A 27,780-nucleotide genomic window follows, 5' to 3' on the forward strand; every position below is an offset into this window, starting at 1 on the left:
TGTTAGGGACTCAGTTTATTATTTTGAAAACAAGGAGATAAAGGAAAAAAAGAAAGTGTTGAGTGTGATTTCCTATGTGATCTATACCTCACGGTAACTGAATGGTTGAAGAAGAGAGGTTTCTTTCTATAGAGGTTTTCTGACTAAGAAAGAAAGAATGATAGAATTCATCCATTTTATAACCACTATTTGAACTCGGTGCATTTAGATAACAGCCATCTGTGGCTGCTAACGTCATGAAAAGAAAGATAAGTAGATGTGCTGGTTTGAAAGGATGTATGTCCCCTAGAAAAGCCATATTTTAATCCTAATCCCATTTTAAAGGCAGCCGTTTCTTCTAATCCCTATTCAGCATTGTATGTTTGAAACTGTAATTAGATCATCTCCCTGGAGATGTGATGTAATTGAGAGTGGTTGTTAAGCTGGATTAGGTGACGACATGTCTCCACCCATTCGGGTGGGTCTTAATTAGTTTCTGAAGTCTTATAAAAGAGGAAACATTTTGGAGAATAAGAGATTCAGAGAGAGCAGAGCAGAATGACATAGCCACAAGAAGCAGAGTCCACCAGCCAGCGACTTTGGAAATGAAGAAGGAAAATGCCTCCTTGGGAGCTTCATGAAACAGGAAGCCAGGAGAAGAAGCTAGCAGATGATGCTGTGTTCGCCGTGTGACCTTCCAGATGAGAGAGGAACCCTGACCGTGTTCACTATGTGGCTTTCCAGATGAGAGAGAAACTCTGTGTTTGCCATGTGCCCTTCCACTTGAGAGAGAAACCCTGAACTTCATCGGCCTTCTTGAACCACGGTATCTTTCTCTGGATGCCTTAGATCGGACATTTCTATAGACTTGTTTTAATTGGGACATTATCTCAGCCTGTAAACTAGCAACTTATTAAATTCCCCTTTTTAAAAGTCATTCAGTTTCTGGTATATTTTCAGCTAGCAAAGCAGAACACTAGATATTAGGAGTCTCCTGTGAGAAGCGCACAGTACTACATATGAAATCATGTTACTCCCCCGCCCATCCACAAATAAAGCAAAACCCCCCAGTAGTTTTTTGAATCTGAATCTGATTCAGTTCTTCTGGATGAAAATACCAATACTAATTTACAGAAAGTACAAGGGCCAGAAGAACCCAGCACTAAGGGAAGATGGTCAGCAAAATCCAGACAGGAAAACTCTAAAGGACCACCCAACTGGTATGGTTTGCAAAATAAAAAAAAAAAAAAAAAAAAAGAGAGAGAGTGAGACATGTGAAAGATCCTATAGCTCAAAAGTAACTTAAGGGGTACAAGGGTACTTCAGTGGTAGAATTCTCTCCTGCCATGCGGGAGACTTGGGTTTGATTCCCAGCCCATGCATCTCCCAAACAAACAAAAAGGCAGACAAACAAACAAACAAAAAGCAAACCAAAAATTCAATAAATGGTGTTGCAATAAGGGGATACGCACAGGAAAAAGAATGAAATGTAACCCCCGCCATATAGCATATAAAGAAAAAAAAGTGACTTAAAAGACATATCCGTCAGTTGCTATGTATGGACATTATTTGGATCCTGATCCAAGCAAATTTAATTAAAATAATTGGGGAAAGATGAATACTGACTGGTTATTTCATGATATTGAGGAATTATGGTTAATTTTTTTTTAGGTGAAATAACAGTATTGCAATTGTTTTTAAAATGAGTCCCATCTTAGAGATACATTATATATTATCTACAGATGAGATGATATATCTTAGATTTGATGAGGTCACAAGGTCCAGCACTGTTTGATCTCTTTAACGTGTATTTAGATTTGCTAAAGCTGTTGGAATGCAACATACCAGAAATGAATTGGCTTATATATGGGGATTTATTAATTTACAAATTTACAGTTTTGAGGCCATGAAAATGTCCATATTAAGGCATTAAGAGGAAGATACCCTCTCTGAAGGAAGACTGCTGGCATCACAGGTTCCTCTGTCGCATGGGAAAGCACATGGATGGTGTCTGCTGGTCCTCTCCTGGTTTCCTTGCCTTCAAGTTCTGGCTTCATTGGCTCTTTCTCTCAGCTCCTGTGGGTCCTACTAGCTTCTCTGGGTGTTTCTGTCTCTGTTCTCTCGGGTTTTTCTATCTTTTATACTCTCACAAAGGACTCCTAAAGGATTAAGATCCACCCTGAATTGGGTGGGTCACATCTCAATTGAAATGACGTAATAAAAAAGTCCCGCTCACAATAGGTTTGCATCCACAAGGATGGATTAAAAGAAAATGGCCTTTTCTGGGGTGCATAACAGTTTTAAACCAGCAGAGCTTGACCTAGAGAAAAGTTTCTGCTTAAACTGTTGAAGCACATTCCTTACATTGTATTCTACTGTCCCTATTAGTCTGGAACTCAAAAGCATCTATTTTAGTTTTAGGGTGTGTTAATTTAAACATTATAAGGTCCAGCTAGCTTTTGTTTATTGATTCATTCATCCAACAAATGCTTGAGGTGGTTCTGTACACCAGGTCCTATTCTGAGCATTGAGGATACAGCATTGAACAAAACAGACAAAATAAAATAAATAAATCCCTGCCCTTTTGGAGCTTACATTAGAGTGAGAGAGACATACAATAAATAAAATAACTTGAACAGATTATAAAGTACATAGTGTATTAGAAAATAAGTCCTACACAGAAAATGAGGATATTAATTATAAAATTAAAACTGATTCCCATTAGAAAATAGTTTTAGTTTATATTTTTTCACTTTTTGAAGTACTCTTTGAAACTATTGCTGTGCTCTTCCTGTATTGCTAATTAATTTATTTTTAGATTCAATGAATGTCAAGAAGGAGAATCAAGAGAAAGCTCCTAACTCAAGCACATCTTCTGTGCAAACTGGTAAGTTTTAAAGTAGTTTAATGTGTGCATTTTTCTTCTTTATTTACTGTTAATATGAACTCTTGTTGCTTTTGGTATGGTATATGTACAGTAAAATCCTGTAAATACAAAATCTAACAGGAAGGGTCAAAACATTGTATTTTATTTTGAAAAATGTACTGCTTTTGCTTAGAGGTAAATTGGCACGGGATTAAATAAAAAGATAACTGTATTTCAGTGCTACATATGGTCATTGGCTAGCAATGTAATATAAAATGATCATATTACAGAGACCCATATAAAGGATTTGCTAGCTCGAATTATAGCCCATGCAGACACAGGGACAGTATTTTTTTCCCCACAGAGATAGTATTTTTTAAAAAATTAAAACAAAGCAAATTGTGTTAGGGAGATGGATTAAGTCTTTTCCAATATAATTGAAAATCTTTGTAAGTCTTAACTGGTTTGTGGAAGAGTCTTAATTCTTTGGAGTATAAATGTGAAACAGTTTTAGTTTCCCAGTGATTGTTTTCAACTTATATTCCTTTTTTCCTGCTCCAGTATGACAGGTCAGCTTTTTTTCTCCATTCAAGTTTTGTTTTGTTCTCTTTTTTTCTGACTGCTTTCCAAGATCATCTGGTAGTAGAGCTTCAATTAGAACCTTGCATCTCCTGAATGTCAGGTTGGTGCTAGGAGGTCACTGAGACATTCCTGGTCAGTTTATGTTTTGAGCCATGGATCTCAGTTTTCTCTTTACAGAGCTATCCAGTATTCATAAATTTTGGCACAACTATGACATTTAGTTTTATAACAAAATATACCATTTATTGAGTGACTTATATGTGTGTTACTTCATTTCATTCTCAGAATACCTAGTACCGTATGTATTACTTTCCCCATTTTATAGATGAAAGAACTGAGACTGAAAAAGTGAAATGACTTGCTCAGGGTCACAAAGCTGATAAGAGGCAGAGCCAGACTGGAAGTAGGAAGTTCTGATGCCAAAGACCACATTCTTAAAACTCTGCTGCGTGTCCTTTGCACACTATGGTCATACTGGCTTCATATCATGTATAGACAGAATCAAACCCTGTACTTTTTTAATGGAACAATCTTTGAAATTTATTAAGTTAAAAATAAGTTGCAGGGGGTTGCAAGGGTAGTTTAGTGGTAGAATTCTTGCCTGCCATGTGAAAGACCAGGGTTCAATTCCCGGCCCCTGCATTTCCCAAGTAAAAAAAAAAAATCAACAAAAAGTGGTGCTGCAGAAACAGGATAGTCACATGGAAAAAGAATGAAATGTGACCCCCACCATACAGCATACAAAAAAAAAGTTGCAGAATGTTATGTATGTTATACTTAACTATATATATAATAGCTATAATAGTATATTTATATAATAGTGTATGTATACATGTATATAATATGTGTACATATACATATAAATGCATACACACATAGGTAACAGTAATATGCTGAAGCTGACTCAGTTCATCTTGGGAGAGCCAACTGTGCATATCTCTTCCCATCTCCGTGGTTGGTGATGTCATCGTGGCACTCTGCAGTCAGTCCTGGTGATAGTATTTATACCATAGGAATCTGCAGGCACTACCAGTCAGGCCCTTTGTTGGTTTGTATCTACCAGAAAGCTGATTGTTGAACATTGATCAGCACTCCAGTGTGTATACGTATAATATCAGTTGAAGGATATACAGATTCCCCCAGGAAGGGGAGCAGTCAAACCCAATATTTTCATAGTGAGGAAATTTAAAAAGAGTATAGAAAAACCTCATGATTGTTGAGAATTAAACTTCATATGCATTAGTAGTACCTTGAGCACTATCGAATCTTTCCCTCAGTGCCTGTCAGTCTGGTTGGCACAGTAAATTGAAGTGATTAAGCCAAGTAAAGTATATAACATGAGACGTATTTTTTAGAACCTAGTGATCTTATTCCTGGGAAACACCTGAAGTGATTCAGAATTGAATAAGGAAGTTTTTAGAATAAAAATATCCATCTTTTTTAAAAATTTTACACTTTATATTGTTCTAATATATTTATCATCACTGATACTTTTGGGTCAGAAATCTTTTTAAAAGAGAACATGAAGGAGATGCCTATTTTTTGTTAATGAGATCCCACCTCCACCCCCTCGCCCCCTTCTAAATTTTTTTTAAACTTTTTAAATTGTATAATATAACATATACACAAAGCAAAGAAAGGAAAAAGCAGTCGTTTTCAAAGCACTCTTCAACAAGTAGTTACAGGACAGATCTCAGAGTTTGTCATGGGCTACCATATCATCAGCTCAGATTTTTCCTTCTAGCTGCTCCAGAATATAGATGGCTAGAAGGAATAAATATTTTTTATTATCACAATCGACTTTTTTTGTGTGTGAAAGTAACACACATACAAAAAACCCAATAAATTTCAAAGCACAGTACAACGATTAGTTGTAGAACAGATTTCAGAGCTTGGTATGGGTTATAATTCCATAATTTTAGGTTTTTACTTCTAGCTGCTCGAAGATACTGGAGACTAAAAAAAATATATCAATTTAATGATTCAGCAATCATAGTCATATGTTAAACCCTATCTTCTCTGCATAACTCCACCATCACCTTTGATCTCTCTTTCCCGCTCTTTTTTTCCCCTGTTCTACATATATAATCAGTAATTCACACTCATCACATAGTTGCATATTCATCATCATGATAATTTCTTAGAATATTTGCATCAATTCAGAAAAAGATATAAAAAGATAACAGAAAAAAATTCATACATACCATACCCCTCACCCCTCCCTTTCTTTGATCACTAGCATTTCAATCTAAATTTATTTTAACATTTGTTCCCCGTATTATTTATTTTATTCCATATGTTTCACTCATCTGTTGATAAGGTAGATAAAAGGAGCATCAGACACACGGTTTTCACAATCACACAGTCACATTGTGTGAAAGCTATATCATTATACAATCATCTTCAAGAAACATGGCTACTGGAACACAGCTCTACATTTTCAGGCAGTTCCCTCCAGCCTCTCCATTACATCTTGACTAACAAGGTGATATCTATTTAATGCGTAAGAATGACCTCCAGGATAACCTCTCGACTCTGGAATCTCTCAGCCATTGGCACTTTATTTTGTCTCATTTCACTCTTCCCCCTTTTGGTCGACTAGGTTTTCTCAATCCCTTGATGCTGAATCTCAGCTCATTCTAGGATTTCTGTCCCACGTTGCCAGGAAGGTCCACACCCCTGGGAGTCATGTCCCACGTAAACGGGGAGAGCAGTGAGTTTGCTTGAGCAACAAAAGAGGTTCCCTTGTGGGGTGACTCTTAGGCCTAATTTTAAGTAGGCTTGACCTATCCTTTGTGGGGTTAAGTTTCATATGAGCAAACCCTAAGATTCAGGGGCTCAGCCTATTGCTTTGGTTGTCCCTACTGCTTCTTAAAATATCAAGAATTCAACTTGGAGAAGTTGAATTTCCCCCTTTCTCACTATTCCCTCAAGGGGACTTTACAAATACTTTTTTATTCACTGTTCAAATCACTCTGGGATTTATCAGGGCATCACTCTGGACAAATCAGCAATATCTCATGCCCTACTCAAGGTTCCATGTACTTATGGTGTTCAATTAAGCTGTCTACATAAGTTATATTAGGGAATGCACTATTCAGTATATAAATTTTGTACCAAATAAACATTTTTTTGCTTTAGTCTCCCAGTTAAAATTTTTAAATATTAATTACCGTCTATTTTCAACACCCTGCAGTAATGACATTCCTTTGTTCTTCCTCATGCAAAAACATTTTTTAAATTTGTACATTTAGTCACTATCATTATACACTCTAGGCATTCCTAGATTGTACCAACTCAGTCTTTATCATCTGTCTTTCTTTCTGATTTCATTTGTGCCTCCAGCCTTCCTCCCTCTATCAGTCTCACATTCAGCTTCATTCAGTGTTTTAGCATTATTGTATTACAGTTAGGTAGCATTGTGCTATCCATTTCTGAGTTTTTATAATCAGTTCTGTTGTACAATCTGTATCCCTTCAGCTCCAATTACCCAATATCTTACCCTATTTCTATCTATCTATCCCACTCTTTAGGGGTATTTGGGCTATGGCCATTCTAACTTTTTCATGGTTGAAGGGACTGTCAGTAACATGGGGTAAGGACATGGATCTAGCTGATGTTCTGGAGAGGCTGGCCCCACTAGGTTTCAGGACTTATCTTGTCCAGGGACCCATCTGGAGGTTGTAGGTTTCTGGAAAGTTACCCTAGTGCATGGAACCTTTGTAGAATCTTATATATTGCCCTAGGTGTTCTTTAGGATTGGCTGGAATGGTTTTGGTTGGGGTTTGGCAAGTTATGATAGGTAGCAATGTCTAACTGAAGCTTGTGAAAGAGTGACCTCTGTAGTAGCCTCTTGACTCTATTTGAACTGTCTCAGCCACTATTCTTTATTAGTTGCACTTCTTTTCCCCTTTTGGTCAAGATGGAATTTTGTTGATCCCATGGTGCCAGGGCTGGACTCATCCCTGAGCATCATCTCTAAATGGTTTCATTTTATTATGTATTTTATATATTGTTATTTTAAAAATATGCTTGAAAAAAGCAGGCTATCAGTGAGCATGAGCCTCAGTTTATCTTTTGTGTCTCAGGATGCCTGACTTTACCTTTGATATGTGTTTTTCTGGAATGTGATTTTTAGAGAATTAACAGTTACTTCCTTAGAACCATAATTTTCAAATTAATCTTGGGTTGACACCTACATTCTTTAGAATTAGTTGTGAGGACTTGAAAGGCATGAATGGTCTTATATTTTGTGCAGTACTATACTACCGAAATAGTTCAGTCACTAAAAATTATTAGTGACTTTTTCTGGAAGATAGAAGAATCTATATACATCTGCTCTTCAATTTGTCTTTGACTTTCCTTTCCTTTTTACAGCAAGTAGATGATTTGTTCCCTGAGTTTGGCTGCGAGTCTCAGCTCCTATCCCTGCCTTTACTACTGTGTGACCCTCTTGAGAATTTTTCGTGGGTCTTCATTTTAGACATTAAAAAATGGGTGAGAGAAAAAAGTGGGGGAGAGAGAAAAGGCCAACAAGGGGTAGAAAACTTTGAAATTAAAATAATTTGGATCAGTGCTCGCTTCGGCAGCACATGTACTAAAATTGGAACAATGCAGAGAAGATTAGCATGGTCCCTGCGCAAGGATGACACGCAAATTTGTGAAGTGTTCCATATATATATATTTTTAATACAAAATAAAAAAAAATGATTTGGATCAATGACTTCATCAATAACTACTTTATTACTTTACTGCTTTATTCTGCTACCATATTGTTGACAGTACCATCTTTTTTACATCCATCTTGGATGAAGATTTACTACTAGATCAAATAGTCTGGTTCTCAATTTTTTTCTTTCTGTAAGGCATTAAAAAGGTAAAATTTTGTTAGACCACACATCTAAACACCTCCCCACGATAAGCAAAGAAATACTTTTATGTTAATGGTATGAAATGATGAAAACACATTTGTTGAGTAAATTTATGTCAGAAACAGGTGAATAGAAGTTGCTCTTACTCTAGTAGTTTCTAGAGTCCACATTTTTAGAATTACTGTGATCCTCACTACATTGAGAAGGATCTGAGTTGTAATTTATATCAGAGTCATAATTTACTAGGAAGTTGTTTTATTTTTTATTTCTACACTGGTAATGTAGATTATGAAGTTTGAAACTGCTCTTTATATATTTTTAAGTGGTATAGAAGTAAAACCCGTTTTATTCCTGGAAATTAGTTAGTATACATATAATACTAAAAAACTATTTTGTATGTTTTTTTTTTTTCCAGATGATTTCCATTGGGACGATTACTTGAAAATGACTGGATCTGTAAGTGCTCCTTTAGGGTGTTTCAGACAGGTATGCCAAAATTCTGTATATATTGTATATATTAATGTAAACTGTTATTTGTTGAAGGGTATGTGTGTGATTGTTAAGTTCTGATAGCATGAATAGATAGTGGGATTGTGATAGTACCACTTAGAAGTCAGATGGTTTCTTTGTATTCATTCATTAAGAATTTACTCTATAGTCAGGTATACTAAGAGTAACTAAACCCTTATGACTATCCATCTGGAGGAAAAGACAGTCATATAAATAAGTGATTATGAGAACTGTGATAACTATACTGGGAAAGATTCCAGAAGAGGTAGCTGGAATGAGGGAAAGGATATTCTAGGCAGAGAGGACATCAGAATTAAAGGCACATGGGGTGTGAAAGAGTTTTGAGTGTTGAGGGATTGGTATGGAATGATTGGAGCACAGAAAATAGGTACAGGTGATAATGTGGGAATGAGAGTAAAGGTGTGGGGGCTTTTAAACCTTGCCAAGGAGTTGGCTTTATCCTTAGGCAGTAGTAAGCTGCCGATTGGTTTATTTCAAGGGGATTGGGCTAATCAGACAGATTCTTATTTTACAAAGCTACTCTGGGTGCATTTTAGAGGCTGTATTTGGGTTGCCTGAAAGTAGGGATATGAGATTAATGATGGGACTGTTTTTATGGTGCATGTGAAGTCAAGGAGAGAATTTGAAGATCTTTTCCCTGATCCTTATAGCCCTTACCTTGCTCACCATCTGCTTGAATGTTACTTAAAGCATTCCTTGGTGTCTGGTAACATAACTGACATTTGTTTTTCCTTTAATTGATGCATTTTAACAATTTTATTTTTATATGCATAGTCTGAGATTCCACCGGCTAATGACTTCAAAGTTGGTATGAAAGTGGAAGCCTATGATCCTCGCAATATTACTTCAGTTTGTATTGCTACGGTTGTTGGAATTACTGGTGTCAGACTACGTTTGAGACTGGATGGAAGCGACAATAGAAACGATTTTTGGAAACTTGTTGATTGCGCAGACATACAGCCTGTTGGGACATGTGAAAGTAAAGGGGGCTTACTTCAACCTCCCCTGGGTAAGGATAAATAGTTTTTAAAAGAACATGTTCTTACTAATGTAACACTCTGTAGAAATAGTTTTAAGTAGTCTTTTAAAAATATCTTCTTTTAGGCATTTTTGCAAATAGATGGTTAGGTTGTTACTATGGAGCATGTATGATGAATGAGAAACTCAGTACTATATATTTTTTGCACATTTTGCACATGCGTGCTGAAGGTTCCCCTCCCCAGGGCCAGACTCATGCTAAGTCTTCAAACTTGAAATGTCAAAAGCTGCTCTGCTAGATTACATATACGGATTCAGAAAGCCTTCTGGGAAAGAATTTTTTTAGTGTTTGAAATGAGTTACCTCCTCTCCTGATGCTGTCTGCTGATCCACACAGTATTTTTGGTATGGTGGCAAGCACAAGGGAATGGTTATGACCACATATCCAAGCAACAGTTTCAAACTCAGAAATGTCTTGTATCTATTGTGGGAAAAAATTGTGGTGAGATGGGTAGGAGTCAGCATGTTTAGGTCTTTGAAAGGGAAGAGGAAGATGGAACTTTCAGCAAAGGTTTTATGGGACAAAGAATGTAGCTCTCAATTTTGGTGAAGTTTTTCAAAGGTAAAAATGAGTGTCTCTAATTTGGGGCAAAATTTTTCTTTTTAATACTTAGGTATACCATAAGGTATACCACTTCATTCTGTAGAAATGAAGTGATTTAGTTTAAGTTAGCAACTATTCTACATTCTTAGAGAATAGTTAGTATTGGTTTTTAGCTGATCTTGTTTACAGTACTGAAAATGAAAATTCTTCATTGTTAAAGCTCAGTGAGAAAATGGATTTTTTGATTGCCTATTAGTAAAAAATTCACTGAGAGCCACAAATTTAAGATAATTGTAATAACCACTTTCAGCAGTCTTTTTTTTTTTTTTAACTTTATTGTAGAAGCATATATACAACTCAGAATTTCCCGTTTTGACCATTTTCAAATGTACAATTCAGTAGTTACAATTTTATGCTGTCTTTGCTCTAATTGTTAATTATACCTAACTTGATTTTAAATATTTTTATAAACTGCTCAGAGATGTAGTGCAAGAAGATAGTTTAGGGGTAAGAGTTATGTGTGTCTTCTGCTTTTTGCCTTCTTTTTCTTCATATTGTTCAAGTTTTTTGCTGTTTTTTAAAAATAATTTTTATTAAATCATGCAGAATTCTGAAGCAATATGAACTTGGGGCTTTGTTCTTCCTGTTGAATTTTATTTCTCTGTTTGAAATATGATAATATGTTTTGGCTTTTGTTTGTTTGTTTTTTATACACCTATTATGGAAGTGCAAGGATAGTTCAGTGGCAGAATTCTTGCCTACCATGTGGGAGACCCAGTTTCAATTCCTGGCCCATGCACTTCCCAAACAAACAAACAAAATTCAGTAAAATGGTGCTGCAATAACAGAATACTCACATGAAAAAGGAATGAAATGTGACCCCACCATACAGCATACAAAAAAAAAAAATGCACCTATTTTGATGGTCAGCATTTCGAATACATAGCCAGGTTTATGGTCACCGGGAACCAAACCCCCAGGTCTCTGTCATGGCAGACAAGAACTCTGCCTACTGAGCCACCGTGACCCGGTCATTTTTTTCAGATTATTTTATTAATTAACAAACGTGAAATACATAGCAATATGTGTTGATTGATATGTATTTTGGCACTATATATAACAAAATACACAATTTTTGTCAATTTGCCCATTAGGTACTTTTGAATAATTTCATTTTCATTTTAATATAGCAACTTATATAATTTTCTTTTTTTGAACGTTTATTTAAATATTAAATGTTATCATGTAGAAGGCGTTTAAAAAGTATAACATACAAACAGAAAAATACACAGGTCTGAAGTGTACAGCATATAATTGAACATGCCTGTATAACCAAAACCAAATCAGAAAATAGAATGTGACTAGTAGCTCGGAAGAGCCCCTCCTGTTGATCCCCTATCATAGCCTCCCCCTCCCAAAGGTAGCCACTATTCAGGCTTCCTAACATCGAAGATTAGTTTTATCTGTCTTTAAACTTTATATGTGCATTTTAATCTATCTTTGGCCTTTTAATCTACGTTTGACTTTAGGCAATTCTAGAATTAAGAAAAATGTTCCATTAAGAATCATCCATGATACATGATTGAATAAGATATAATGAGGAGTTGAAGAAGGGCATTAAGATCAGAGAATGATTCTTTTTTTTTTTTTTTTAACGTGGGCAGGCACTGGGAATCGAACCTGGGTCCTCTGGCATGGCAGGCAAGCATTTGTGCCTGCTGAGCCACCGTGGCCCGCCCCAGAGAATGATTCTTATGTGATATTCTATCTAACTGTAGTATGGAAAATCCATGCTGTGTATAAATATTAATTAGGCATCAATAATAATAATGATGATTTATTATAAGGGAGGGAGTATGTAACAAACTACACTCCCTCTCCCCTGCCTCCGATTTTTTCCTGATAACAATTATTTCCCTAATCAGATTAAAGGAGTTTTGGTATATATTTATTATGTAATGACTTTGTCTTAAGTTTCTTTCATGTTTTGTCCTATTGATGGACCACTGCAACGATTCATGTGTCTATTTTAAGGAATGTATCCATCAGGGGTTCATGCCAAGTTCTCTCCAGTTCTGGTATTAAGGCAGACAGATATTGCATGAAACAGATTGCCCCAGAAAACAATAAAACTAGCAGACCCTTGCTCCCTGCTAGATGTACCAGATGCTATGATACTCACCATTAGTTTGTGCACTCTTTAAAAAAGATACCTGTTGAGGTTTTTTTTTTTTTTTTTTTTGCTTGTGCAGGCACTGGGAATGGAACCCGGGTCTCCAGCACGGCAGGCGAGAACTCTGCCTGTTGAGCCACTGTGGCCTGCCCTTTTTTTTTTTGCTTGTTGAGTCTGTTTTCCAGCATCTGATAAAAATTCTGAAAGAATGTCATGCTTAGTATATCTATATGTATATGAAGTGAGAACTGTCTTCTTTTAGAACATTTTATGAAATTTTAAATATACAGAAAAGGTGGAAAGGGTGAATTTTACAGTGAATAACCACAGCCTCACCTCCTAGATTCTACTATTATCATTTTACTGTACTTGTTTTATCACCTATCTATTCCTTCATCAATCGCTCAGTCCATCTTATATTTTGATACATTTCAGAGTAATTTTTTGACATCAGTACGTTTCCCCTAAACACTTCAGCATACATATCATTAACTAGAGTTCAGTGTTTATTTACAGTTTTTTTTCTTTTGAGGGAAAATTGACATAGAGTGAAAAGCACCACTGTAAGTATGCATTTGCTGAATTTTGACAGAAAACTGTCTTTTTCTGCAAGGAAAGAAGCCTGAGGCTCTGAGGTAAAAGAGGATCTTTGCAGCCTTTGACTTACTTGCATGATTGTTGTGGAATGGAACCTCTTCTGGGCTTAGGCTTAAACCACCCCAAGTATTGTGACCCATTCCCAACATACGTATATTTGTTGGTGAACCCTACTCAGTGGCTTCTCCAAAATGAGGGTTTCTACCCCTACTGTGGCATTGTTGCCAAACAATACAGCGTGGGTAGTAGCACTGAGAAGAGGGTGTGTGTTCCTCTTGCTCATTTTCTGCATTCTTAAATAAAGTGATCTGCAGAAGAATGGTGAATGAAACCTATTTTTCATACCAACCTTGCTGTAGTATCACAGGGAGGTCTTTTCATGATATCTAACTTATTTTATAAAATAGGGTACCAGATGAGTGTGTCATCTTGGCCAATGTTCCTCTTACGAACCCTAAATGGATCTGAAATGGCACCTGCAGCATTGTTTAAGAAGGTAAGACAGATGTTATAAAAAGCTTCCATTACCTGGTTTTATTGTTTTAATGAGGATGCTTACATGCTTTCTCTTCTCTGACATGGAAAAGCAAAAAAAAAAAAAAAAAAGTGCTTTTCAAAAATTACTGGATTGACAAGTCTTTTTTATAAAAAGACTCAATTATAATCACCCACTAGTCAAAATGAATTACTGGCCAGAGAGATGCTCTACTGAGAGCAAATGTTTGCTGCTATTTTTTATTTAACATTGGAAGTAAAGGTTCCCCTCACTTATCTGTGTTAGTATTCCCTATGTATGTGATATGGGAGAAGATGATGGGTGAAAAAACCACTTGAAAATTACTTGGAATGTTATGATTTCAGAAGTAAAAGAATATTAAAAACAGTTATCTTATCAGAAAGAAATAAGGAAATACTTGCTACAAGAAAATGAAAAAAATCCAGAGACAGTTTATACTGTTGAGAAAATGCTGATAAGAATACATTAAGAAACAATGAGTAAATGCCAAGTTTTAGTTAAATTATGTGTCAAAGTATTTATTTCTTGTCCTCTCTTCCTGACTGTTTTTTATCACCCAATTTTTTTTTCAAAAATGACATATATACAAAAAAGCAATAAATTTCAAAGCACACCGCAACAATTAGTTATAGAACAGATTTCAGAGTTTGGTATGGGTTACAATTCCATAATTTTAGGTTTTTACTCGTAGCTGCTCTAAGACACTGGAGACTAAAAGAAATATCAGTATAATGATTCAGCAATCATACTCATTGGTAAACCCTGTCTTCTCTATATGATTCCATCTTTTCCTTTGATCTTTCTCCCAATTTTTAGGGTTATTTGGGCTATGCCCATTCTAACTTTTTCATGTTGAAAAGGGCTGTTCATAATGTGGGATAGGGTGTTGGAACTAGTTGATGTTCTGCAGAGGCTGGCTCCTCTGTATTTCAGGACTTATCTGGCCTAGGAACCCATCTAGAGGTTATAGTTTTCTGGAAAGTACTCATAGTACGTGGAACCTTTGTAGAATCTCAGATGAAGCTCTAAGTGCACTTTTTCTATTTTATTACCACAATCGACTTTTTTTTTTGTAAAAAATAGTATATATACAAAAAAGCAATAAATTTCAAAGCATATTGCAACAATTAGTTGTAGAACAGATTTCAGACTTTGTTATGGGCTACAGTTCACAATTTTAGGTTTTTATTTCTAGCTGCTTTAAGATACTGGAGACTAAAAGAAATATCAATATAATGATTCAGCAATCATACTCATTTGTTAAATCCTACCTTCTCTGTATAACTTCACCATCATCTTTGGTCTTTTTCCCATTCTTTAGGGGTATTTGGGCTATACCCATTCTAACTTTTTCATGTTGGAAGGGGCTGTTGATAATGTGGGATAGGGAGATGGAACAAGTTGATGTTCTGGAGAGGCTGGGTCCTCTGTATTTCAGGACTTATCTGGTCCAGGGACCCATCTGGAGGTTGTAGGTTTCCGTAAAGTTACCCTAGTGCATGCAACCTTTGTAGAAGCTTATATATCTAATGCCCTAGGTAATCACCAACATTTTATCACAACTATCCATATTGGGAATGGTAAAAATTGCTTGTAGTTATAAAAATTTTTTTGAAGAAAATGAAAGACCTAAGGATGAGAAACATCAATATGTTTTCTGCATTGAAAAGAAAATAAATTATTTAAGTGCAGCTTTGAGTAGCTTGAATGCTGAAATTGGACTTGCCCTACCACAGAGGGACATAAATAAGTGTAAGTCAATGTGTAAAATGTGTGTGAATATGCTAATTAAAATAAGATGTATAGCAATAATCTTTATTAAATACCTTTTGGCTTGGGCTGTGGCTTTAGAAAAGCCATTGGATCAATTTTACTTTTCAGATTGTTTTATAACCTGGTTGCATGCCGCATGTCATACACAGTATCAGTTTTTTCATTTTTAAAATTATAAAAGCAATTCATGTTTGTATGTGTGTAGGGGGAGGAATAAAACTATATACACTTAGAGTGAAAAACAAGTCTCCCTTTACCCCGTCCATTCCTTCATATCACTCTTCTCTAAACATAAGTTTTATTTGTATTCTCCCAAATCATTTTCCATGCGTTTACAAATATATATGATCTTTCGTTTTCTTAAACATAAATGGGAGTATATTATGTATATTGTTCTGTGATTTATTTTCTTCCCTAAAAATCTATTTTGGATACGTTGCCATTTCATTTCATATATATTTCAGATTGTATTGTGCTCTTCTGTAGTATTGATTATCAGAATTGATTGAACTGCTCCCTAAGAATGGATTTTTAGGATGATGCCATATTCTTGCCACATCAGTTCTACAGTGAATGTTCATATATAGAACTTAGTATATATTGTGAATTTTCTGCTGTTAGGTCAGAGGGAATTCATGTTTTAATACTGATATATACTGTTAAATTCCTTTCCAAAATGGCTATCCCAAGCTAAGCACCACTATTATTGAATAGAAATGTCCATATTCTCAAATTTTCACTAATAATATTGATATTATCAATTTTTTTAAAGTTTTGTCATTTTTTCAAGAATATGGATGCTATGCCTGATTACCAGTGAAATTGAACTTTTTAAATGTGTTTAATGGTGTTTTATTTTTTCCACTGAGAATTGCCTAATTACAGCCTTTGTCTCTTTTTATATTGGATTATTCTCTTATTCTTACTGAATTGTGAGTGATTATTAAAACCAAGCCTGAAAGTTGGCCAGGAGCCATCTTTATTGTTGTATTTATTATTCCTGTCTCATTTATCTTTTTCTTGATTTCATTCTTAGAGAAGTTGTGGGTTTACAGAACAATCATGCATAAAATATATATACCATCCATATACCACCTATTATTAGCACCTTGCATTTGTGTGGACATTTATTACGGTGATAAAAGCACATTTTTGTAATTGTATTATTGTTTTAGTTTGTTAAGCTGCCAGAATGCGATATATCAGAAACGGAACGGCCTTTAAAAAGGAAATTTATTAAGTTGTAAGTTTACAGTTCTAAGGCTGTGACAATGCCCAGATTAAGGCAAAGCTATAAAAATGTCCAAATTAAGGCATCCAGGGAAAGATACCTTGGTTCAAGAAGGCCGATGACGTTCAGGGTTTCTCTCTCAACTGGGAGGGTACATGTGACATCTGCTAGCTTTCTCTCCTCATTTCATAAGGCTGCCCTGGGGGCATTTTCCTTCTGCTCCAAAGGTCCCTGGCTCTGTGGTCTCTGTTGGTTCTGGTGGTTCTTAAGATTTTTTCCAAAATGATCCTGTCTTAAAGGGCTCCAGTAAGCAACCCCAACTTGAATGGGTGGAGATACATCTCCATGGAAACCATCTAATCAAAAGTTACCACCCACACTTGAGTAGGTCATACCTCTATGGAAACAATAAAAAAGATTCAACTCAGCAATATTGAATGGGGATTAAAGGACATGGCTTTTCTAGGGTACATAATAACTTCAAACTGGCACAGTTGATATATCTATCCTTGTGCCAGTACCATGCTATTTTGACCACTGTAGCTTTGTAATAAGCTTTAAAGTCAGAAAGTGTGAGTCCTCAGAGTTCGTTCTTCCTTTACAAAATGTTTTTAGCTATTTGGGCTCTTTAACTATCCAAATAAATTGAAAATTGGCTTTTCCATTTCTGCACTGTAAGCTGTTGGTATTTTGATTGGAATTGTTTTGAATCTAACTCATTTGGGGTAGTATTGAAATCTTCACAATATTTAGTCTTCCAATCCATGAGTGTGGAATGTCCTTCCATTTATTTAGGTCCTTTTTGATTTCTTTTAGCAATGTTTTGTAATTTTCTGGGTACAAGTCCTTTACATCCTTGGTTACATTTATTCTTACTTATTTGATTCATTTAGTTGGCAGTTATAAATGGAATTTTTTTCTTCATTTCCTCTTCAGATTGCTCATTACTGGTGTATAGAAACACTACTCATTTTTGTATACTGCTCTTGTACCCCACCACTTTGTTGAATCTGTTTATTAGCTGTAATAGCTTTGTTGTAGACTTTTTGCGGCTTTCTGTGTATAGGATCAAGTCATCTGCAAATATTGAAAGATTTACTTCTTTCTTTCCAATTTGGATGCCTCCCCCCCCCTTTTTTTTTGGTTGAATTGTTCTGTCTAGAACTTCCAGTATAATGTTGAATAACAGTGGTGGCAGTGAGCATCCTTGTCTTTGTCCCAGATCTTACAGGGAAAGCCCTCAGTCTTTCACTGTTGAGTATGATGTTAGCTGTGAGTTTTTCATATATGCCCTTTATCATGTAGAGGATGTTTCCTTCTATTCATGTTTTTCTACGTGTTTTTATCAAGAAGTTTTGTCAGATGTCTTTTCTGGGTCAGTTGAGGTGATCATGTTGTTATTTCCTTTATTTTGTTAATGTGGTGTATTACATTAATTGATTTTCTTATATTGAACCATCCTTGCGTACCTGGGATCAAACCTACTTGATCATGGTGTATAATTCTTTTAATGTGCCCTTGGATTAGAATTGCACATATTTGGTTGAGGGTTTTTACATCTGTGTTCATAAGAGAAATTGGTCTGTAATTTTCTTTTGTTGTAGTATCTTTACCTGGATTTGGTGTAAGGTGGATATGGGCCTCATGGAATGGATTAGGGAGTGTTCCCTCCTCTTCAGTTTTTCAGAGAATTTGAGCAGAATTGGAGTTGTCTTTTTGAGAATGTTTGGTAAAATTATCCTGTGAAGCTGTCTGGTTCTTGGCTTTTCATTGTTGGGAGGTTTTTATATGACTAATTCAATCTCTTTAGATAGTGATCTGTTAAGGTCTATTTCTTCTTTTTTTTTTAAATTTTTTTATTGTAAAGTATAACATATTTACAATGCAAAGAAATTAAAAAACAATAGTTTTCAAAGCACTCCTCAAACAGTGGTTACAGGATAGATCCCGGAGTTTGTCATGGGCTACCATATGATCCTCTCGTGTTTTTCCTTTTAGCTGCTCCTGAATATAGGAGGCTAGAGGGCTTAACTACTTTTTTATCATAACAATGACTTTTTTCCCTTCTTTTTTTTGTGAACAATAACACATATACAAAAAAAGCTATAAATTTCAAAGCACAGCACCACAGTTGGTGGCAGAACATATTTCAGACTTTGACATGGGTTACAATTTCACAATTTTAGGTTTTTACTTCTAGCTGCTCTAAAATACTGGAGACTAAAACAGATATCAATTTAATGATTTAGCATTCATATTCATTTGTTGAGTCCTATCTTCTATGTATAATTCCACCATCACCTTTGATCTTTCCATACCTCTCATTGGGGTTGTTTGGGCTATGGCAATTCTAAATTTTTGATGTTGGAAGGGTCTGACACTAATATGGGGTAGAGAGATGGAACTGTCTGATGTTCTGGAGAGGCTGGGCTAGATTTCAGGACTTATCTGGATCAGAGTCCAGGAATTCCGCTCTTATTTTTGAAATTAAGTCTTGTCAGATATAAAAGTCCTGACTGACCTTTGTTTTCTTTCTGCACTTTAAGTATTTCAGCCTTTTGCCTCCATAGTTGCTGATGAGAAATCAGAACTCAATCTAATTGGGACTCCCTTGTATATAACACATTGCTTTTCTCCTGCAGTTTTCAGAACTCTCTCCTTATTCTTTGTATTCAGTAGTATGATCACTATATGATAGCATGTATTTTTCATTTTTAATCCTGTTTGGTGTTCTCTGTGCTTCTTGGATGTTGCTAAATTTGGGAAATTCCCTGTCATTATTTGTTTGAATATTCTGTCTCTCCTTTTCTCTTTTCTTTTGGGACTCCCAGAATTACATATATTGGTATACTTGGTGGTATTCCAGAGGTGTCTTAGGTTATTTTTACTTTTTTTATTTTTATTTTACCTGCTCCTCAACTTAACTCATTTCAGTTTTCTTGTCTTTGAGTTTGCTGACTCTTTCTTCTGCCTACTCCATTCTGCTATTGAAACCCTCTTGACCATTTTTCATTTCAGTTATTAATGTTTTCAATTGTAGTTGTTCTGTTTGGTTCCTTTTTAAAATTACTCTCTCTTTACTAAGATTCTGATATTGCTCATTCATTGTTTTCTTGAATATCCTTTAGTTCTTTCTCTGTATTTTGCTTTATTTCCTTGGGCATTTTTAAGATAATTTTTGCAAGGCTTTATTCAGTGTGTCCTGTTCTAGTTTGCTAGCTGCTGGAATGTAATATACCAGAAATGGAATGGCTTTTAAAAGGGGGAATTTAGTAAGTTGCTAGTTTACAGTTCTAAGGCAGAGAAAACGTCCCAGTTAAATCAAGTCTATATAAATGTCCAAATAAGGCATCCAGGGAAAGATACCTTGGTTCAAGAAGGCCGATGAAGTTCAGGGTTTCTCTTTCAGCTGGAAAAGCACCTGGTGAACATGGTGATGTCTTCTAGCTTCCTCTCCAGGCCTCTTGCTTCATGAAGCTCTCCAGAGGGCATTCTTCATCTCCAAAGGTTGCTGGATGTTGGACTCTGTAGTTCTCATGTCTCTGCTGCTCTTGTCGTTCTCAAGCTTTTTCTAAAATGCTTCCTCTTTTAAAGGATTCCAGTAATGTAATCAAGACCCACCTGGAATGGATGGAGTCGCATCTCCCTCTATTCAGAAGTTAATACCCACAATTGGGTAAGCCACATTTCTCGTGGGCATAATCTAATCAAGTCTCCAACCTATAGTACTGAATAGGAAATAGAAGAAATGGTGGCTCCCACAAGATTGATTGGGATTAAAACGTGGCTTTTCTAGGGTATATAAATCCTTTCAAACTGATATAGCTACATTCTGGTCTTCTTTATTGGAGTTGCGTGGGTTTTTATCCCTTCCTTTGATTGGGCCATCATGTCCTTATACTCTTGTTGCACACTGTAAGTTTTAATATTTTATAATATTAACTTTGGGATTTATTTCCTGAGAGATCTGTTTTTTGATTTTGTAACCAGCTGGTGCTAAAACAGATTTTATTGAGCTTCAACCCTCCTGTCCACTAGGTCTGCCCATGTTGAATGCAGTGGATAGGGTCCTTCCTGTCTTTTCTGGGCTTTTATCTTGTCCTTAGATCATGCTTGTTAGTTGTTTTGAAATTCACTCATTTACAGGAATTTGAATGCCCCCTCTATTTCCCAGAAGACAGACTTCCCTCCCAGGTGTTTCAAACAGGCAAGCCTTTGGCTCAGGCTGTCCTCTGCAGTTTCTTATACTCCTTTTGTTGTCTCATTCTGCTTTCACTTGGAGGGCAAATTCGGCGGGGAGGGACACACCAGATAGGACTTTTCCCAAGTCAGTCTTTACCAGTCTAGATAGGACCAGGGACCCACGAAGAGGGCGTAGACTGGCTCTAAACTGCCTGGCGAGGGGAACAGCAGGGACACCAGGAGGTTCTTCTGTGCTCCCCAAAGCTGAACTTCTTGAACTTCCCAGCAAATACAGTCCTTTAACTGGTGTTCCCTGCAGCCCTGAGGAAGTGTAGCATCTTTAAGTCTCCTCTGCCACTGCCTTTGTCCTGGGCAGGTTGAAGCAGCAGTTGCCCTTGGAGCTGAATTCCCAGTGATCCAAATTTGCTAGTCAAAAGCCATTATCAGTGACCAGCTGTGCCCACCTCTGGTCTTGGGGAAGAGCATTTTTATGTCCCTTTTTGTCACAAGGGTGCTAGCCAGGAGCTGAACCCCACAGCGGCCTGCCTGGAGAGTGGGGGAATGGGTGCTGATAACTGCAGCCTGATGGATAGAATAGTTTACTGGTGTTTTTACCATAATTTACCAGTCTCTTCCTCCCTGTCTTCCCTTGATGCTGTTCAGTGTTCTGCTGGCCTTTGGAATTACAAAATAGTTGTTTCAGACAGATCAGCTTACTACATTTTACCTGCACTCACTTTCTTACTGTTCTTAGAACATTTCAGACTTTCTCCTGCTGTAGGGCCTTGGCTCTGGCCATTCCCTCTCTGCCTGAAACAGTCTTTAGATATCTATATAGTTAATGATCACCTCTTTTGGGGCTCATGTCACCTTCCATAAGAAGATTTGTCTGGGGGTGCACGGGTGGCTCAGTGGTAGAATGCTCACCTGCCATGTAGGAGCACTGTCCTGGCCCATGCACCCCCCCCCCCCAAAAGAGAGTACTTGTCCTGGTTACCCTATTTAAAGTTGCACAGACCCTCCCTAACATTGTTCTCTGGATCCCCTTAATCTGCACTACTCTCTTTTGGGTTTGTTTGTTTTTGCATGGCACTTACTGCTTCTAACGCAGTATGTATTTTATGTATTTATTTTATTCTCTTTATTTTCTGTCTTTCCTCCCTAGTATGTAAGCACCACAAGGGTAGTAATTTTGTCTGTTTTTCTAATTAATATATCTCAGGAACAAATAATATCTGGCACATATTAGGCATTCAGTAAACATTTGTAAATGAACGAATGCAGGTTAAAGTACTATAATTTTTAATGAGGTCTAAGAAGTGGTTAACAAAAGTAAATAAGTAGAAGTTAAATATAGGAGTTTGTTGTCAGAAATGGACCCTGGGACTACAATAGAAAACAGAACAGTCAAAAAAAATTCCTGCCTCTCATTGGAGAAATGGATATAAGCCATGCTTAGTAAATGAAATATATATTATGCTTGATAGTTCTAAGTGCTAAGGAGAAAAAGAAACTAGAAGAGAGGTTGACTTTTGGTAGGATGACCAGTGAGGAGGACCTCACTGAGATGGTCGCACTTGACCAGAAGTGAGTGCAGATCTCTCAGAAGGAATTTTTGGAAAGAGTAAACCATGAAGTTATAAAGTAAGAATATTCCAGGCAGAGGAGTAATACAGATAATGCTGAGACTGGCTTCAAGGTTGATGGGATATAGAAAGAAATGGCCTTTAAGGAGAACCATATTAAAGGTAAGCAAGGAAGGAGATTAGAAGAGTATTCTTTAGTAGTCACCTTCTAGAATAGAATCATTTTTTTTTCACAGTAAAAGAAAAGGGATTGATCCCTTGTATTTTAGCTATTTTTTTTTCATATTTTATCATTGTGTTCAGGAAGTCACTAAAGAATGAGAACGTTCATAGAGGGCAAAAAGTTCTTTAAAAACATATTTAAAAGCAACTTAGGGGTACACAAGTAGTTCAGTGGTAGCATTCTCACTTGTCATGCAAAAGGCCTAGGTTTTATTCCCGGCCCATGTACCCAAAGGAAAAACAAAACAAAGGAAAAACAAAACAAACAAAGAAAATTGTGACCAAAATTCCCTACGATATACATATCATATGTCTGTGTATATATAGCTAAAGATATATATATGTAGGGAGACACATTTTTTTTTAAATGTGTATGTGAGGTGTACAAAAAAAAGCAACTTCATATCATTACCTTTCATGAACAGCAGAGGGAACCTTTTTGCTAATTATCTAAATCTAAAGATAGCTTATTTTGAAATAAAGCCCCTTCATTTACCATGTTTGGAAAAAAAGAGCAGTTCCTTTGGTTTTTTTTGTTTGTTTTAAATAAAAATTAACTGTCTTCCAGGGCTCTGTTTGTATTTATTTGTATGGCTATGTTAATATAAGTAAGTTCAATAGAATATTCATTACATTTAGAATATATTATAAATAATATGAAAATCTTAAAATAAATTGCATTTTGTTCATAATCATTTTCGGTTGTTTTTTTTTTCCCTCATTTGCCAGCTAATAGTGCTCTTGATCATATACTGTCATATTGGGATATCTTTTTAGGTTATACATTTGAATTGTGAAAGTAGTTCTGTTTCTCTGCTCAGTCCTGTCTTTTAATTATGTGTGGGAGCAGAAAATATATATTGTCATTTGATCTTTGTTTGCTTTGCTACAGAAAGTCTTACTTTTCCTCTGTTATATGACAGTGTAAGGCCCTGGGATCCTTATGTGTGCTTTGAATGTTTACTGCATTCTGTTGAATGTCTAGCACAAATTTGTCAACTGCCTTGATTTCTTTTGTTAAATCCACACCCCTTTTTTTCTTCTTAACCACTGACCTTCAGCCCCTTCATGAAGTGGTAATGTCCAATTCTGCGGCTTACTTACTAGCTATTATTTATCTATATTTCTCGATCAAGCTGACTTTCACCTTCCTGAATTTCAGGGTGGTTTTTAAGAATTAAATTAAGAATATGTAATTTAAAATATTTTAATAGCTAATTATTCATGAGTTTTCAAGTTCAGCAGTGGGTGATAGATGGGAATGAATTGTATTCTTGGTGCCATGAAAGAAAGCTTGTACAGGTCTGGCAAAGGCACAGAGGAGGGGGAGTGATCAGGAAATCCTTCATGGAGCTGGTGATTATGCCCCATCAGCAGACACTTTTGGTACCTGTGATGTATGGCACTGTGCTGGTGCAAGGACTGACAGAGTGAGCAAGGCAGGCCACATCTCTTTCCTCCTGTCATCCACAGTCTACTGGGGAAAACAGACATTGAACACTTAGTTCATAGTTGTAAGGGTGAAAAGAGTAACATTGGAAAAGCACAAGATGATGAGATAGATTTTAGGGGGTATTTAAAAGGGAAATCAACTTACCAGATATATGGTTTTTTTTGGGGGGGTGGGGTATGTGGTCCGGAAATTGAACCTGGGTCTCCCACATGTAGGGGAAGCATTCTATCACTGGATCACCTGTGTACCCCCCAGATATATTTTAAAATTATGTTTTGGTGAAAGAATTACTTGAAAGCTTGTTTACTGTTCTTCAGGTTGATTTCTTGGTTCATTTATTTTTTTAAAAAATGCTTGCTTTTGGGTTTTATATTGGGAATAACAATATGAATAGGATGTAGTACTTGCTTTTAAGAATCTTTTAGTCTGATAAAGACTGAATACATTTCCAAAGTGGTTTCACAAATGAAGGTGAGAACAACTCTGTTTGAGATGGACATGGGAGTAGGCAGGGGGTTGGTTGGGGAAACCTTCAGAGAGGCCAGGAGGGTTGGAGTTTGATTAGTTGGAGTGACCAGGCAAGTGATGGGGTTTGTTGTTCCGAGGAGTTGGCTTTTAGATAGACTGCCTATGTTCAGATTCCAGATCTGATACTTCTTAGGCAACTGGGCTTCAGTTTTCTCATCTATAAAATGGAGATAATGATTTTACTGCACTGCGGGTTGTGAGAATTAAATGATATATGTGAAACACTTAAAACAGTGCTTGGCACATATAAACAATTCAAGGTTAACTTTTTTTTTGTTAAATGATCCTTTATTGAAATATTTTCCTCTGTAATTCTTAACTAGCTAGGCATTCCATGGCACCCCTGTTAATGTCCTCTATGATGTCCTGAGGTTGACAGCCATCAACATTGTAGCTTGCAGATGGAGCAGTTCCCAGAATCTCCTTAATGGTTCCAGAGTGTTTTCTGGCCAAAAATTGGTGCTGCATCTGTCAGGCAATGTTGACAATCTCATCAACATTGATGTTTCCACTATGCTTAATGTTTTTTGCTGCTTTCTGTTTCTGGATGGTTCTTTGAAGGCTTTGATCAAGTCTGATGCAGGAGGTACTACATCAGTCAGACCTGTGTATTCTAAATGGTCAGTGTCACTGTAATCCTTAGACCCTTCCTGTCACCAGGTGCATTGGTGATGTCATCACTAACCTTTTTTTTGGTGACAGACCCAGGGGGCTGGTTCTGGGGGCCAGGGCAGTTGTGGCACCGACTTCCCTACCAGGGTACCTCAGTTGCATAACTTTGATCTCACTGGAATCAAACTTAGTAGTATGGCAGAGGTGGCTGCTGTCAGATGGCACCTTGGCCTCTGAGCTGAAAGCTGAACGTTAACTATTAATGTTATTATTCTAGAGATCTGGGGGGTAGAATTGGTAGATTATGATTTTTGATTGAATGTGGGCAGTAAGTAAAAAAGATGAGTCTAGGGCAGTGGTTAACAACCTTGGGTGCACATTAAAATCACCTGGGGATTAAAATAAGCTGATGCCTGGGCCCTGCCCCAGACCATTTCAGTTGGTCCCTCTGGTCATTGTAGCCCCAGGTAATTATATATGCAGTAGGGCTGAGAACCAGTGATCTAGGACTGTTTCCAAGCTTCTGGCTTGGGTGAGTGGGTCATTGATAGTGCCATTTACTAGAATGAAGAGCAGACAGAAAGAAAAGATGGTGCTTTTAGCATAGTACCTGGGCTTTCTAGGAATCCTATTACCACTCTTATACTTTAGCTTTTTTGTTATTATGGAGTAAATTTTTAATATTAGTTTCTGGGCTGGGTATGATAAATGACTCCAGACCATATAACTTTCATGTTCTTGCATTTGCATTTTATACTTTGTTTCTTTCCAGATACTGTCTGCTACTGTACTTTCTCTTTGTACTTAACACCTTTCAACACGCCCTGTTAATACATATTGATTTGATTTGTCTAACTCCCTCTTCTAAAATTTATTGTCAATTATTCCCTCCCAACCACTGTGACCCCCAGTGCTAGAATATAAGCACCATCAGATCAGGGATCTTTGATTTTTTGTTCAATGAATCCAAAGTTCCTGGCACGTAGTCAGTAATGTATATTTCTTGAATGAATGAATGAATTACTATCAGGCTAGGGCTTTTTCCTTCCAGTTTCTTGGCTCTGTTCCAGGGTACAACTGAACTGTTAGCAGAATTTCAGAGATTTTTGGAAACTATTTTGCTCTATTAATTTATTATTAAATCTGGAGCCATATTTTTAGTCACTAAAGGTTGTTAGAGAATGCAGTTGAGCAAATAGTTCTTAATGCATTTAAACAATGAAAATTTTTTTTGTATTTTTATAGGAGCCATCGAGGCCAGCCCTGAATAATTTTAAAGTGGGAATGAAGCTTGAAGCAGTAGACAGAAAGAACCCTTATCTGATCTGCCCTGCAACTATTGGAGATGTTAAAGGAGATGAAGTTCATATCACATTTGATGGCTGGAGTGGAGCTTTTGATTATTGGTGCAAGTATGATTCTCGAGATATTTTCCCTGTTGGTTGGTGTCACCTGACAGGTGATGTATTGCAACCACCTGGAAATAATGGTAAGACAATAAGTAACTACACATTGTTTTCTTGCACTGAAGTTAGATTTAATTGTTGTTGATGACATTGTGGTTACCATTGACTATATTAGGACTTCATGCCCAACTGGAGCAACAGGCAGAGCAGTGAGAGCACTCCCTAGGTTAGAGAACTAGAGGAAAAGAAAGGCACAGAAAGGAAAAGAATTCTTGAGAGCTACCTTATGTTCTGAGTTGCCAGACCACACTGGAGAATATCAGCAAAGCTAAAAGTCACATTGGGACCATTGAAATCTTGTTTCAAGAAAAATCATGCATAAAATGTAGAGTTCCCATATGCCACTCTATTATTAATACTTTGCATTAATGGAATACATTTGTTATAATTCATGAAAGAACATTTTTATCATTGCTTGCAGTAGGGTTCACTGCATTGTACAATCCTATGTTTTAAATATTTATCCTAGTAACATATATACAACCTAAAATTTCCTGTTTTAGCCCCGTTCACATATATAATTCAGTGCTATTATTTTAGTGATAGTGATATTTATCAGTGTGTAACACTGTGCTTCCTAAGTTGAATACTGTGATCGTCTAGATATTTTCTTATATGTACACTTGCAGAGAAAAGTCATCAAAATGTTGAAGCTCCTCTGGGACTCTTTGAAGGGTTTAGATATGTCTAATCTATCTTCTGTGATGGAATAACTGTCAAAATTTAACTGTGGTCTAAGCATAGAACTTGATCATTTGCCTAAATTTAATATTAACTTATTAGTAGAATCAAATGTAACATACTTAAGACTTATCCCAATAAATATATTTACTTATACCAGAAAAAAAAAGTGGATGTAGAAAATGAGTACGTAAGGTTTTGAGGAACAGGTGGTTAAGTAAGAGTGTGTAGCCATATTATTCTTGTAACTACAGTTAGAATCTTTTGTAATTTGGGACTTTTAGCACAATACATTATATTATAATACTACATACCATGATGTTATTTTTATTAAGTACCGCTTTTGCC

General features: G+C 36.4%; 1 protein-coding gene, 1 non-coding gene and 1 pseudogene across 3 annotated transcripts in view; 2 read left to right on the forward strand and 1 right to left on the reverse strand.

Annotated features, from left to right (window-relative positions):
- The window catches only part of SCML2 (Scm polycomb group protein like 2), a 126,784-nt gene that overhangs the window by 23,417 nt on the left and 75,587 nt on the right, over positions 1–27,780 (forward strand). For both annotated transcript variants that reach the window (XM_077145680.1, XM_077145681.1), the window contains exons 3-7: positions 2,798–2,866; positions 8,714–8,784; positions 9,604–9,838; positions 13,589–13,677; positions 26,531–26,774. In XM_077145680.1, coding sequence (XP_077001795.1) covers positions 2,798–2,866; positions 8,714–8,784; positions 9,604–9,838; positions 13,589–13,677; positions 26,531–26,774 — 708 coding nt within the window. The remainder of the gene's footprint in view (positions 1–2,797; positions 2,867–8,713; positions 8,785–9,603; positions 9,839–13,588; positions 13,678–26,530; positions 26,775–27,780) is intronic.
- Positions 8,001–8,107, forward strand: LOC143672229 (U6 spliceosomal RNA). The gene has a single exon (XR_013169698.1). It is a non-coding gene; the product is annotated as a U6 spliceosomal RNA (small nuclear RNA).
- Positions 24,989–25,468, reverse strand: LOC143670740 (large ribosomal subunit protein uL11 pseudogene; annotated as a pseudogene).

The sequence above is a fragment of the Tamandua tetradactyla genome, chromosome X (assembly GCF_023851605.1).
Source record: "Tamandua tetradactyla isolate mTamTet1 chromosome X, mTamTet1.pri, whole genome shotgun sequence".
NCBI classification, from domain to species: domain Eukaryota; kingdom Metazoa; phylum Chordata; class Mammalia; order Pilosa; family Myrmecophagidae; genus Tamandua; species Tamandua tetradactyla.